Source organism: Lontra canadensis, unplaced genomic scaffold (genome assembly GCF_010015895.1).
Source record: "Lontra canadensis isolate GAN:19392208 unplaced genomic scaffold, GSC_riverotter_1.0 scaffold137, whole genome shotgun sequence".
Classification (NCBI taxonomy): domain Eukaryota; kingdom Metazoa; phylum Chordata; class Mammalia; order Carnivora; family Mustelidae; genus Lontra; species Lontra canadensis.
The window spans coordinates 2474532-2489809 of NW_022631131.1; the positions used below are offsets into that span (position 1 = coordinate 2474532).

The 15278-nt window shown below is 39.2% G+C and overlaps 1 protein-coding gene across 2 annotated transcripts in view; it reads left to right on the forward strand.

Annotated features, from left to right (window-relative positions):
• AP2B1 (adaptor related protein complex 2 subunit beta 1) overlaps positions 1–15278 on the forward strand; it is a 126007-nt gene that overhangs the window by 17052 nt on the left and 93677 nt on the right. For both annotated transcript variants that reach the window (XM_032843236.1, XM_032843237.1), the window contains exons 4-5: positions 2217–2352; positions 5230–5475. In XM_032843236.1, coding sequence (XP_032699127.1) covers positions 2217–2352; positions 5230–5475 — 382 coding nt within the window. The remainder of the gene's footprint in view (positions 1–2216; positions 2353–5229; positions 5476–15278) is intronic.

Here is a 15278-nt window from a genome sequence, read left to right on the forward strand (position 1 = left end):
CCGAGCCAAAGGCAGACGTCCAACTGACTGGGCCACCCAGGTGTTCCCAATATGTGTCTTACATATATATACACATCACATCTTAGTTCAGACCAGCCACATTGCCAGTGAGTAGCTACATATGACTAGTGGCTACCATACTGGAAAGTTCAGGTTTCTAGCTTTATAGGTTGGTACTTAACGGTTTTTACCTTTAAATTTTATTTATTTATTTGAGACAGAAGAGGAAGGGTCAGAGGGAGAAGCAGACTCCCTGCCAAGCAGGAAGCCTGATGCGGGATTCGATCCCAGGACTCCAGGATCATGACCTGAGCAGAGGGCAGCCATTTAACCAACTGAGCCACCTAGGTGCCTGGTTTTTACCTTTAGAACTTGTTCTTGATCGAGATCTTCTTGATCTTATGCAGGTTGTTGGAATTAAATTACTCAGGATCTTAAATTTACTGTTGGTTAATACGTCACATTTATTTAGCAGTTTTACAGTTGTTTTGTCCATGAGTTATTCTAGGAAATGGAAAGAACATTAATTTGGGGGGAGTGTTAATTAGTGTTTATTGATTATCTACATGTGCATGAAACTACACTAGGTATATACATTCAGGTTAAATGATTTTCAGGAGACTTTGTTTCATTGCAGAGAAGGTGGATGCTTTGACTTTGCAATCCATCTTCCTTTTTGTAAATAACTTTGTGTTTATTGTGTGTGTACAGGAGTTGTACTGTGTGACTAGTTATTTCAGTCATTCTCTGTCCTGTAGAAATATCCTGACATTTGCTTTTTCTGTACTTGTAAGATGTTAAGAAATATTTAAAATTTAGGGGCGCTTGGGTGGCACAGTTAAGCATCTGACTTTTGGTTTCATCTCAGGTCATGATCTCAGGGTTGTGAGATCAAGCCCTATATAGGGCTTTGCACTCAGCACGGAGTCTGCTTGGGATTCTCTCTCCTTCTGTCTCTGCCCCTCCCACTCATGTTCTTTCTCTCAAATAAATTTTTTAAAAAAGGTATTTAAAATTTATATAGTACTTTGATAAAGCCTTGGGGGAAGGTTAATTACCACTCTCATAAAATATAGTTAACCTGTACTTAAAAAATACAGCTTATACTTTAAAATCGAATAAGCTATCCTTCCAAACTAGTGGTTTGGGAGCCATTCCAAACTAAAGCTAGTCTCCTTTGGCTTTATAAGAGAGTGGTAAATCATGCAATGACTTGAATTTGGGAAAAGTGTAAACTCCTTTTCTATTTGAGGACACTCAAATTTTCATTTGTCTAAGTTTGTAACGTTAAGAGAAAGAAATTTTTAAAAAAGAATAATGAAAGAAATTCTAGAAAGGAATCAGGACTTCTTAGAAAAATGACTGGTTTCAGTTGTGAGATTAGAAATGTACCAAGTAATCCCAGGTAGAGCATCGTGTCCTACCAGAAAGTGAGGAAACTGGTGAAAATGCAGGACTGCATCACAGAGACTCAGAAGATAGCTGAGTAAAAGTCCCCACTGGCCAAGGATAGAAGAATATGAACATTACAAGTATAGGAACCATAGTGCTTTGAACCTGCAATGAATTGATATGTAGAATTACTGTTAATTTTTTTGTGTGATAAAGATTGTGGCTTTTTAAAACAAAATCCCTAAAGATATGCCCTAAAATATGTATGAAATTATATGATGTTTAGGATTTAGCTAAAAATAATCCAGAGCAGCAGCTCTGGGTGGCTCAGTCAAGTTAAGTGTCCAGCTCTTGATCTCAGCTCAGGTTGATCTCAGGGTTGTAAGTTCAAGCCCTATGTTGGGCTCCATGAAGGGTGTGGAGCCTACTTTAAAAAAAAAAAAAAAAATCCAGAGTAATTAGTTGGAATAGGGATGGGGGAAGGGAGAATGGATTGAGGATATGTATGCAACAAAATTGGATGTGTATTAATACTTCTTTGCAGCTGGGTGATGGATACATTTGTTATGCTGCTTTGTCTACTTTTGTTTGTTAGAAAATTTTCATAATGAAAAGTTTTTTAAATCTATTTTTAGAGACCTTCTTGGGACCAGGACTATAGTTTCTTTAGAAATTCATTTCAGTCTTAGTTGTTACCACAGTGGGGACGTATTTCCTTGCATCAGATCACTTTGGGTAAATAAGGCCATTTCTTCATGTTCAATCCAGTAGCTTGGCACCAGCACCTACTCATTTTCCTTTTCTCTTTTCTGCTGTCTTCTCAGTTCTCTGTTTCCAGATGTAGTGAACTGTATGCAAACCGACAACCTGGAATTAAAGAAACTTGTTTATCTCTATTTGATGAACTACGCCAAGAGTCAGCCAGACATGGCCATCATGGCTGTCAACAGCTTTGTGAAGGTAACATTTCCCCCCCTTCCCAGGAACCAGTCTCATCTACCTCAAGTAACCTTTTCAGAAGTGTTTCTTGATATAGTTAATGTCTGCATTGCAAATAAGCCACCTCTGTTCCAAAAGAGGACCTCTAGAGAAGTACTGGCAGTGACTAGGAGTGTTCATGTTTTTAAGCATTCTTTATGCCAGCATTCGTCATCCAGTTCAAACCATATGGAGAGCCTTCTGTTAGCTGGTCTTGGTGCATCCTTGCCAGATGGGAGAAGAAAGCCAGGTGAAGAAACCTCAGTGTTTTACCTTGCCAGGCTGACAAAGGTTAGGAGTATCATTGCAGTTTCCGTAAACTGGGCTTTATCTATTTTTATCTTTGGAGAAATTATGCTTATGGGTCAGAAGTAGTGGAAACTGCAGAAGCGACTACTTCTGTTTTGTTTTACTTAATAGTTCTTAACACTCAATTTTTTTTTATTATGAAAACTTCCAAACATATTCAAGTAGAGGAAATAGTATTATAAATTCCTAAATCCTCATCTTGTAGTTTCAGTAGTTACCAACCCAAGACCAGTCTTATTTAATTTACTCTCCCCATACATGCTCTCCTAACTCCCATTCCTTCTCTTACTGGATAATTTTAAAGCAAATCCCAAACATCATAAAGATGAAAAATCATTTCATCCTTATATTTGTGAGAATAAGATCTGTTTTTAAAGATTTATTTATTTGAGAGAGAGTGTGTAAGTGCAGGTGCGGCGGGGTGGGGAAACAGAGAGTCTTAGGCATACTCCGCACTGAGCTTGGAGCCAGACTTAGGGCTTGATTTCACAACGCTGAGATGATGACCTGCGCTGAAACCAAGAGTCCCAATGCACAACTGATGGCACCACCGAGGCACCCCAAGATCTCTTTTAAAACATAACTACAATACTATTGTCACATCCTAAAAAAATTGACCATTAAAATATTTCTTACTATTGAATATGCAGTCAGATTTTTCCTGTCATTAGATTTGATGGACATAATGAGGTGGTTCCTATTAACATGTATCTTTTTTTTTTAACTAGTGTTTTTTTTTTTTTCTGTCGGAAATTTAGTCTCCATTAAAAAAAACCAAAAATTTCGGGGTGCCTGGGTGGCTCAGTGGGTTAAGCCTCTGCCTTTGGCTTGGTCATGATCTCAGGGTTCTGGGATTGAGCCTCGTATCAGGCTCCCTGCTGAGCAGAGACTGTACCCTGCCCGCCCCCCCACCCTTGTGTTCTCTGTCAAATAAATAAAATCTTTAAAAAACGAACAAACAGGGGCACCTGGGTGGCTCTGGGTTAAAGCCTCTGCCTTCGGCTCAGGTCATAATCTCAGAGTCCTGGGATCAAGCCCCACATCGGGCTCTCTGCTCAGCAGGGAGCCTGCTTCCTCCTCTCTCTCTCTCTCTCTCTGCCTGCCTCTCTGCCTACTTGTGATCTCTGTCTGTCAAATAAGTAAATAAAATCTTTAAAAACAAACAAACATAACCAACATTTCTAAAATTAGCTTCTATTAGACTGTTTTGAAAAATAAACAATATGCTTTCTTCTCGTGGAATTTTTGTTCTTTTCCTGTGTTTAGCTGTGTAGTACAGAATCAGACAACACAACATTTTCATTCTTTCTGTCTGGTGGTTCATAGATGGACTACATCATTAGAAAGATAATTTAGTTTACATTTTTTGGAAGTTAGCATGTACGTAGGTTTATAATGTTTAAAGAAATTTTTTAATGTAAGGCAATTTAAGGAGCATTCTCTTTGTACTGTATTTGGAAGCATTTGCTAATAAAGGAAAACGTTCAGGCACATGGCTGGCTTAGTTGGTAGAGCTATGTGCCTCTTGATTTTGGGGTCATGAGTTCTAGCCCCATGTTGGGTGTGGAGATTATTTTAAAATAAATAAATAGGGGCACCTGGGTGGCTCAGTGGGTTGAAGCCTCTGCCTTCGGCTCTGGTCATGGTCTCAGGGTCCTGGGATAGAGTCCCGCATCGGGCTCTCTGCTCAGCGAGGAACCTGCTTCCTCCTCTCTCTCTGCCTGCCTCTCTGACTACTTGTAATCTCTATCAAATAAATAAATGAAATCTCTTAAATAAATAAATAAACCCCTCATTTTAAAAAAAAAAGGAGAAGGTACTTCAGAGGGCCCTTTCTGCTACTTAACTCCAGACACTTAGGTCAGCCCTATTCTGTTTTCCTTTGCTTTCTTGGCTGTAGGCCCCACAAAGTTCAGCCCTCTTTTCTCTCTGCTTGATATTTACAGGCTGACTCTGGGGTGGGACACATCTTTCCATTTCCTCATTTCTTTTTTCTGTTGTTAAGGCACTTCGACTAATGGCCATGGCAATGATAATACCAGCTCACTAAGCTTCCGCCTACTCCTCGATTGAATCCTACTGAGCGTTTCTTCATTGTGTTTGTAAAACAGTTAAATGAATTCCTAACCTAAGCTCTCTCTCTCTTTTTTTTTTTTTTAAAGATTTTATTTATTTATTTGAGAGAGGATGAGAAAGAGAGAGAGCATGAGAGGAGAGAGGTCAGAGGGACAGACTCCTTGCTGAGCAGGGAGCCCTATGCGGGACTTGATCTTGGGGCTCCAGGATCATGACCTGAGTCAAAGGCAGTTGCTTAACCAACTGAGCCACCCAGGCGCCCTAACCTAAGCTCTTAAATAGGCAACTAAGATTTGTACTTAGGAAACAAAAGCATAGGAGATCAGTGTTATGATACAGAATATAACTGGAAGCTTACATTAAGGAAGTGTTCTTTTGTGGCTTATAGAAACAAGACTGTTTACCTTTAGTCACTGTGTACACCTGTAGTTGTCAATGATTGTTTTTCTTTCTTTCTTTCTTTCTTTTTTAAAGGACTGTGAAGATCCCAATCCTCTAATTCGGGCCTTAGCAGTCAGGACCATGGGGTGCATCCGGGTGGACAAGATTACAGAATATCTCTGTGAGCCTCTCCGCAAGTGCTTGAAGGATGAAGATCCCTATGTTCGGAAAACAGCAGCGGTCTGTGTGGCAAAACTCCATGATATCAATGCCCAAATGGTGGAAGATCAGGGATTTCTGGATTCTCTGCGGGATCTCATAGCAGATTCAAATCCAATGGTAATAAGCTTCTGCTTTTATAAAGAGAGCAGTACTTAGAATAGGTTCCTTTAAAAAGCCTGTTTAAAACAAATCTTTGGGGCATTGAAAAAGGTTAGCTACGAGAAACATGAATTTTCTGTGTCCCTCAGATTATGTAGGTGTTTTCTGAAATGAAAACCAAGTACTAAAATACAAGGGTCTTTTTTTTTTTTTATTAAAGATTTTATTTATTTATTTGACAGATCACAAGTAGGCAGAGAGGCAGGCAGAGAGAGAGGAGGAAGCAGGCTCCCCGCTTAGCAGAGAGCCTGACGTGGGGCTCGATCCCAAGACCCGAGATCATGACGAGCCGAAGGCAGAGGCTTTAACCACTGAGCCACCCAGGCGCCCCAATACAAGGGTCTTAAAGCAAATCTTTGTATCATATCTACCCATGTATTTCCTCAAAAACTGGATCTTTCATCTTTTTTTAAGAGGGTTTTACCTTAAATTTATGTCAGTTTTTAAAGGATTATTTCTTCTGATGTTTTTGGTCTTCTCTGGTAGTGTAGAAATAGAAACAAAGTTATATTTATTGCCTGATTATTGTAATGCAATCTTCTACAGGAAAATTCTAGGACAAAATTCTTTCTGCCAGCTTATGTTCTAAATGTTTGGCAGCTAGAACATAATATTTTAAAGTTTGGGGACCTTTTATTTCTCTTATTAATATTTTTAACTTTGTCCTTATAATGAAAGTGAGAAAGTCCCAAGTTGTATGTTGCTAGTAACTGGAGCTCATTCGAATGGAATGATTGATCACTAGGTACCATTATTGAGGAGGCAGAGTAATATGGCCATTTTTTTCCCCTTTTTGCCCAATGCAGTATTTACTTGGAGGTGAATAACTTTGAGTTAATCAGTAGATCACCGCTGATTGTTTGTTGAACTTTTCTTTGTTGAACTTTTTGAAATAGAGTTGGAATTTGCCCTTGAAATAAGACATTGTCTTTCACTTGTGAATCATATGTTCACATCTCTGTTTTGGTATTTCATTTGGGTCATTTTATGCTTTGAGTAGCCTTGGCTTCTGTTTATGAGCCTTTAAGTTTAGTGTCAAAGTCAAAGGATGAAGAAGGCCACATTTTTTTTTAAGGTATTATGGTACTAACTACCTCAGGAATCTCTAGGCGCAGAAGTTGGTGTGGGTGTGTATGTGCTTAAACCATGACTTCTGAAAGGTATCACCAGCAGTATTAGAAGATTCAGCCTTTCCTTTTTTCCCTCAAGTAGGACCATGTGGCACCTTTTTTTTTTTTTAATTCTGTAAAGAAAGAAATTTATAAGGCATTAGTGTCTATTTATAGAATGTTTAGCTGGTCCCAAGTTTTTGGTGTTGCTTTTGAGTCACTGTTACCCTGAGCAGCTGTCTTTGAAATTTTCTACTTGAGGACAAATGAGAAGATAAGAGTTTGGGCTCCATGCTTCCAGGTTTCAGGGTTCCAGATGTGCAGGATATCGTGCACTCATATTCAGTGGAGCTTAGAGTGTGGAGTGGAGTGAGATGAAAATGAGTTCTAACTCATAGGTAATTCCAGTTTGGGGAGAAAAAAGGCATTTTTATACCAATGTAAATTCTTCAAAATAGAACTATAAAATTAGATGATGAGGGATAGGGGCTAACTTATGGTTTAGTAAAGAAGTTTATTTATTTATTTATTTATTTATTTAAAGAATTTATTTATTTATTTGACAGAGATCACAAACAGGCAGAGAGGCAGGCAGGGAGAGAGGAAGGGAAGCAGGCTCCCCGCCGAGCAGAGAGCCTGATGCGGGGTTCACGGGGTTCAATCCCAGGACGCTGGGATCATGACCTGAGCCGAAGGCAGAGGCTTTAACCCACTGAGCCACCCAGGTGCCCCATTAGTAAAGAGTTTTTTGTTTTGTTGTTCATTTGTTGTACCCAAGCACTTGGATCTTTATCCAGATTAGTTGAGAGGATGGAATGATCTGGAACAAGCCTAATTTGACTTATTTTAAGTTTTCATTGTGGAGGAGGAACTGGTTTTTGTCCAGCCCACAATACTCTCAAGTAATACATGTATTTATACATGTATTTATTTATTTATACTTTTTATTATGGGAATTTTCAAATATATTCAAATTTAGAGTGACTAAATGAAAATAATAGGTAAATAAAATGAACCCATTTACCATCACCAGATTCAGTCATTATCAACACGTGCTAGTCTTGTTTTTAGCTATTTTCTCCCACACCATACCTATGTGTGCAGAATTTAAACAGGCAACACATCAATGGGTCTCTTTGAAAATCCCTCCAAATAACCTCTTTGTTGTAGTAAAAACAGGTTAAGAAATTTTAAGAGCATTATAGTTTACTATAATGTTATATTACACTCAGTTATCTTTGAGAAAACTTGTAGAGAAAATTTAAGGTTCCTTGGTAGATTTTGAGAAACTGTTTCAGGAATGACTTTTTTTTTTCTTTCTTTTTTTTTTTTTTAATTTTATTTATTTATTTGTCAGAGACTGAGAGAGAGTGAGCACAAGCAGGGGGAGCAGCAGGCGGAGGGAGAGGGAGAAGCAGACTTCCCACTGAGCAGGGAGCCCGATGTGGGACTCCATCCCAGGACTCTGGGATCATGACCTGAGCTGAAGGCTGATGCTCAACCAGCTGAGCCACCCAGGTGTCCCAAGGAATGACTTTTGTTTTGCCGTCTTTATTGCCAATTTTCTTAGAGCAGGTATCAGCATTAATTATCGTTGGACCTATTGCCCTCTACATAGAAAATCTTTGTGATTCTTGTCAGATTTCTCAGTAGCAGAACTTTTCCCTGATACTGTTCAGTTGAGTGCTAGCAAGGCATACAGGGTACAAAATTTAAGGTGGTACTCACATTCAGGTGTCAGTCTGTACCCGCACAAACCTGAAAGTGGGGTGTGCCATGCTTGCCCTACTCCTATCCCGGCCTTACATTCAGATCATTTTTTGAACTCTTCATGCTTGTTTTAATGAAGAACTGAAAAGCTTGGAATAAGATAGCAGACAACATACAGGCCTGTTTTTAATCTTGAACCCATACTTTTCGTCTCGAACTGGGATGTCCTGCTTTTTACCTAAAAGTGTTAGAACTAACATTTAGGCCACTGATTTTACTTTTTTGTCAACTGGGTCAAATACTGTTTATAGGGAACAGAGGAGTGCATGAATGTAAAGTGTAGCAGCTCAAACACCTAAGAAGTTCCTAAGGCTTATGATGACCATGTGTCATTAGGAAAAAGGGTATGTAAATTTGATTGCATTCTATGCCAATTAAATGCTTTCAGTTATATTACTTAGTTCTCATATCCTCTTAGTGAAGTAGAGGTTATTCCATATTAGAGATCAAGGTTTTCCTAAAGTCTGACAGCTAGTGGTAACATAGCCAGGATTCTAACCTAGTTCTGAGTCCCAGTGCCCATTATTGGTCACTGCCTTCATGGATGTATGCATAGGATAGAATTTAAGTGTGTATATTCACACACACACACATTTAGAACTGTTTTATTTTCTCAAAATGGTAAAAATTTTGAACATATGAAGGCCTTTAATGATCTGTTTTACTGTGGGAATCCTCTCAGTGCTCTTAACTCCGATGATGGATAGGAGTCTTCTTACTGCTCCTGAGGAGTAATTTTGTTCCACTTTTTCAGAAGTTGTTCCACATGGTGGCAGCACCGCAACAGCAAATATTAGAATGGCTTGCAAAACGAACGTTTCCAGGGGCTTCTGCCTTAGTAATTTTCTTAGAGCTCACTTCAGGAGGACATCCTAGATGCGAGAGCACCTGAACACTTGCAGAAGTGACTTTGAAATCTGAGAGGAAAATATTGATCAAGATCTGAATACTTCGGGGCTTTTGTGGATCTCCAGGCTGATTCCTGGGTGTAGTGTACCTTGCAGCAAGTAGGAGAACTTTAATATGTTTTCATTCTCTTTCTGGGGTGGGGGGGTGGATCATGCCTCATTTTCCTGCATTTAAGCCATTTATACCAGTTAGAGCAATCTTTCATAGCAATACTACTTGAAAGAGAAAGGATAGACTTGAAAGTAAAAAAAAATTCTTTGTTAAATTCTAGCTCAACTTCCCTGAGTTGTTTCCTCTTCTTTTAAATGAGTGGAACCACCGTAGACCGGTGTCAGGAGTATTTGAGCTCTTGCATAAGAAAGCACATGTTCAAGTACTTTGCTCAGCTCACTAGAGTGATTGGTGCTGCTCCTGTAATGATGAAGTAGATGTAAGGCAAAGGTTAACATGATTGCTACAATATTAAATTAAAATGTCCTGATTACTTTGATAGCTGTGCAAACTCATATAGTACAGTCTTTTCTGAGAGATTAGAGCCAAACTTATTTTCAGATGCGGGTTTTATTATTCTTTATTTTGAAAGTATACCTGTATCCAGAATGAGGAACCACTTTGGAGCTACAGGAAAATAGCTCCCATGATTTCCTCACAGTTGTCAGAATTTTAAAAATTTCCACTAAGTGTATACTTACAAGAAAAAAAAGTGCTTTTGAGCGATAGGAACTTCTGTAGCTTTTTGCCCACATATTAGGATTTACCCTCCTTACTATGTTTTTTCCTCCCCTCTGAGGCTTTTATGTATTCTGACTTCTATTAACATGTGCATGCCAGAGTCAGCCACTCCACAGACTCTCTCAACAGCCCCCACTGAGCAGTGTTTGCTTTTGTTTGTGAACTCTGTTCTCCTGAGCCCTTCCCTTTGGCTTAGGGACTTGTACCTTTGATCTCTGTCTTCTAAGCCTTCTCAGTTTTGCTTCCATCACTCTGAGAGCTGCCTCCAGGAAGCCCTCTTGCACTGCTCTGCATCTGTCTGCCAAGCTCAAAATACTAAATAAGTAAAAAACCTGTTTCTGTTTGCTGAGTGTTCTGGACAAGTAGTATGTTCTCAGAATTGCCTTAGCTTGACCTGCAGTGGCCTTTAGCAAAGGTTCTAGCTAAAACCACCAGCTTCTTTTCATTAGAACTTACTCTAGAAAGCTGTTTTATGAAAAACAACCTCTTCTCAGAAAAACTATATACTTTAACTGTGTGCTAGCCAGCTGTTGGTTTGTAAACCTTATGGACACAGCTTCTTTTTTTTTCTTGCAGTTTCCTCCCTTTTATTTTTTTTAAATTATTTTTATTACCATACAATGTATTATTTGCCCCAGGGGTACAGGTCTGTGAATCATCAGGCTTACACATTTTTCTGGAAGCTTCTGTGGTGTAATCTCAAACCAGCCCCCTTTAAGTGGAGGGCAGAGAGGGACCAAAGAGAGAGGCAGGCTCCTCCAGGTTGGTAGGTGGCAGTTCTAATAAGCAAAGAGAGCTGACACACAAGGCTTGCCTTTGGGCAGCAGCAAGACAGCATGGATCCTCCCACCTGCCTGCCAAATCTTAAAAGTTTATAAAGAGGCCTTAACTGGGTTCAGTCACGTATACCATGCAGGTGAAAGACAAGTGGAACCTCCATTCCAAGGATAGGTGTAGGATGAGAAGCCTCCAAGGTAGGGGCCGGGTTCCAGCTCACAGGTCCGTTGCCAGGCACATCTTTTTGGTAACCATCCCCAACACCAGCATGTAGAAGCAGCAGGGTATCATGACAGCAGTTCTCAACGGGGAGCGGTTTTGCTCCCCAGGAGACGTTTGACAATGAGTGGGAACTTTTGGTTGTTAAACTAATGGGAGAGGTGCTACTGGCATCTAGTAGGTAGAGTCCAGAGATACTTTAAACATCCTATAATGTATAGGACAGCGCCTTATGGCAAACGGTTATCCATCCCCATATCCAGTAGTGCTGAATTGCAAAAATTTGGTTTATGGAGATAGTATATGACCTTCAGGGCCAGAGTGGCTGCTGTTTTGAGTCCTGGTGTGGCTGCTCACTAAAAACGTTGTCTTGAGCAAATTGTTTAAAATGAGCTTCAGTTTCCTCATCTGTAAAATGAGTGTGATAATGCATATTTTACTCAATTATTTTGAATAAGAAGAGTAATTTAAAAATTTAATGCCTGATATTTGGTGGTGCTTAATAAACTGTAGCTACTGAGGAACAGAGCTAACATTGCATACTTTCTGATCATGATAGTTTTTATTTAGGCCTTAAAAAGTTGTGTTGTGGGTTTTTGTCAGTCTAAGATGATACATATTGAAAAACTTAAGTCTCTAGGTCATTTTGTGAATGCAAGGATTTTTTTTTTTAAAGATTTTATTTTATTTATTTGACAGACAGAGATCACAAGTAGGCAGAAAGGTGGGCAGAGATGGGCGGGGGTGGGGGGGGGGAGCAGGCTCCCTGCTGAGCAGAGAGCCCGATACAGGGCTCGATCCCAGGACCCTGGGATCACGACCTGAGCCGAAGGCAGAGGCTTTAACCCACTGAGCCTCCCAGGTGCCCTGTGAATGCAAGGATTTTTATCAGTATAAATGATGTCATTGTGGGCTGTGTTAAATTTTCTGTGAAAGATAGGTCTAGAACACATAGAAAAACATAATGACTTCATTTAATTTAATACTTTGTATGATTTCTCTTATCCCTAAATGTTTATTAATAAGTGAGAGAGTTTTAAAGTAGAATTTCATCCATAAGTGAAATTAGAAATGGATAATGCCCTTCATGCCAGAAGTCCATAAAGGAGTTCTAGAGCTGGTAGAATTTTAGGCATGTGTGAGAGTGTCAGTTTGTGGTAGGCACTTAATAACAGTAATGTGGGAGGTAATATATTCAGTCTGTCTGGGTTCTCCCAAGTGAGTAATGTTATATTTGGTACTAAAAGAGGATCTACCATTAGTTTCTGCAGGGTTGGAGTAAGTAGAATCCTTGAGGGCTGCTTTGATATAAAGCTGACTGCTCAGCTCTTGAATTTCCCACTGGTTGATCTGAATTCTTTTCCGTCTCTGCTTACTGGAGAAGCAGATGTTTTTGTTTTCCTTTATAATAAACTCTGGAAATGTTTCTGTGATTTTCATTTCTTTTAAAAAATTCACTATCGGTTTTTATTTTACCAATTATTACCGACTTACAGGTTTTTTTTTTTTTTTTAAATCTCATTTGGGAGGAATATTTCTAGATTTACAGAAAAGTTGCAAAGATAGCACAGAAAGTTCTCATATATTCTTCATTCAATGTCACTTAATGTTAACATCTTATATAACCATGGCACATTTGTCAAAAACTAAGAAATTAGCATTGGTACATTATTATTAACTAAAGTACAGATTTTGTTTGAACTTCACCTGTTTCAACACAAGTGTCCTTTTGCTATTCTAGGATTCAGTCCAAAATAGCAAATTGCATTTAATTACTTCTTTTTATAAAGAGTTGACTCACACTGTATGAAAAGTATCTCAAAAACAAAAAAGTGCTTTATAATTATAAAATGTTACTCCCCCCTGCTCAGTACTGTATAGCATAGTGGTTAAAACTCAAGCTCTGGAGCCAAAACACTTGGGTTTGTGTCCTGGTACTGTCATTTCTTAGCTCCCTAAACTTCTTATCTTATTAAACTTATTAATAAATAATCTTCTATCATAGGATCGTTGTGAACATTGAAGGATAGAGGGTTTGCAAATCACTTAATATTAAACCTGGTATAGAGGAAGCCCTTCATAAGTTAACTACCATTTATGGTCTATATTGTATAGTCATTGTGGAGTTGGATATTAATAATTTTAGAAGGGTTAATCTTTCAATTGCAAATTTATTTTTAAAAAATTTAATTTTTGGAGCGCCTGGGTGGCTCAGTGTGTTAAAGCCTCTGCCTTCGGCTCAGGTCTTGATCCCAGGTTCCTGGGATTGAGCCCCACATCAGGCTCTCTGCTCAGCAGGGAGCCTGCTTCCTCCTCTCTCTCTGCCTGCTTCTGTCTACTTGTGATCTCTGTCTGTCAAATGAGTAAATAAAATCTTTTTTTTTTTTTTAATATTTTATTTATTTGACAGATGGAGATCACAACTAGGCAGAGAGACAGGCAGAGAGAGTGGAAGGAAAGCTGGCTCTTTGCTGAGCAGAGAGCCCAATGCGGGGCTCAATCCCGGGACCCTGGGGTCATGACCTGAGCTGAAGGCAGAGGCTTTAACCCACTGAGCCACCCAGGCGCCCCCTAAATAAAATCTTACAAGAAAATCAAACCTTTTTTTTTTTTTTTTATGTGTTATTTAAAGCCAGACATTGTCTTTTAGGGTAATTTCCTAGGGAAGCTTACCCACAAATGAACCTAGGTGTATTTACAAAGTTAGTGACTACATCATTGCAGAGTTACTTTTAAAAGGTAATTATTCAAGAATATGCCCTTTTTTTTTTTTTTTTAAGATTTTATTCATTTATTTGACAGCACAAGCAGGGGGAATGGCAGAGGGAGAAGGAGAAGCAGGCTGTCCGTTGAGCAGGGAGTCTGATGCATGGCTCAATCCCAGGACCTTGGGATCATGACCTGAGCTGAAGGCGGACACTTAACCAACTGAGCCACCTAGGTGCCCCTCAAGGATAAAACTTTTTTTTTTTTTTAAGCTTTTTTTTTTTTTTTTTTAAGATTTTATTTATTAATTTGACAGAGACAGATCACAAGTAGGCAGAGAGGCAGGCAGAGAGAGAGAGAGAGGGAAGCAGGCTCTCTGCTGAGCAGAGAGCCTGATGTGGGACTCGATCCCAGGACCCTGAGATCATGACCTGAGCTGAAGGCAGCGGCTTAACCCACTGAGCCACCCAGGTGCCCAAGGATAAAACTTTTTAAAGCAGATTTTGTCAGCAGCTTCTGGAAAACTGAATCTATTGTACATAGTGCCCCAAAAGATCACAGCTCATTCCTTTCTTAGTGTACTCTTTGAGATGATCTCAAGACTCTTAATGTGGCAGGGATTACTTTGCTCTCAAAAGGAAGATAATAGTGGTGTGATAATAAATTTTTTGTTTTGTTCCTGTTGCACCTTGCTCTGGTGTAATTTTAGGGTTTGTGGGCGAAGTAACTCTGGTTGTAAGGAGTGCCTTTTGTGTACTTGTAGATACCTACTTGTAGCATTTTGGTTTTGAGAATATTTGCATTTTATCAGACTGTATCTTAAGCCACCTTAAGTAATGAATTTTACTGAGTCTTATTTGTAAATCTTGTTACCATGTATGCAGACCTTCTTGTCATAATGAGCTGTGTTGACTCAACTTCCTTATTCCTGGGAAGGTGAGGGCAAATGATGGCATATTATAGAACCTAATGTAGTTGGCATATTATCTGCTGGCATTCTGGATGTGTGCTGGATTGAAGTAGGAGCTCTGTTTTACTTATTTGAGGGGAAGAAAATTAACTGGTACCACATAGTCATTGTGTCCTTAAGGAGCCGATAATGACAGGAACATCCTTAGAACAAATAAACATTGCCCTGTGCTTTAACACCTCTTTTGGGGCAGCTCTGTGAAATAGAAATTGAGAGTCCTAGGTTGCTGATTTTTAAGAAGATAAAAATGTATACCACCTGTATATTTTAGCATAATAGTTTCAGTCATTTATTCTGCTTTCACTTGATTTAATTAAGTCTTTAGGGTATCAACCCAAAGGATTGTAAATGGAACATGAAAACTGAAGTAGAAATCTGTTCAGAGTATGTAACCTTAAAGGTCATTGCTGGAAATGAACGTTCTTTAAGTAGTAATTTGTCAGTCGGGGGAAGTCACTATACTGGAAAGTGATCTCTGTCTTGGGTTTAAGGGTATGGAAATGAAGGTGCAGAGTGAAAGTCATTCAAAGGGACTGGTGCACGGGTGGGAGATTTCTCATAAAGGAGCT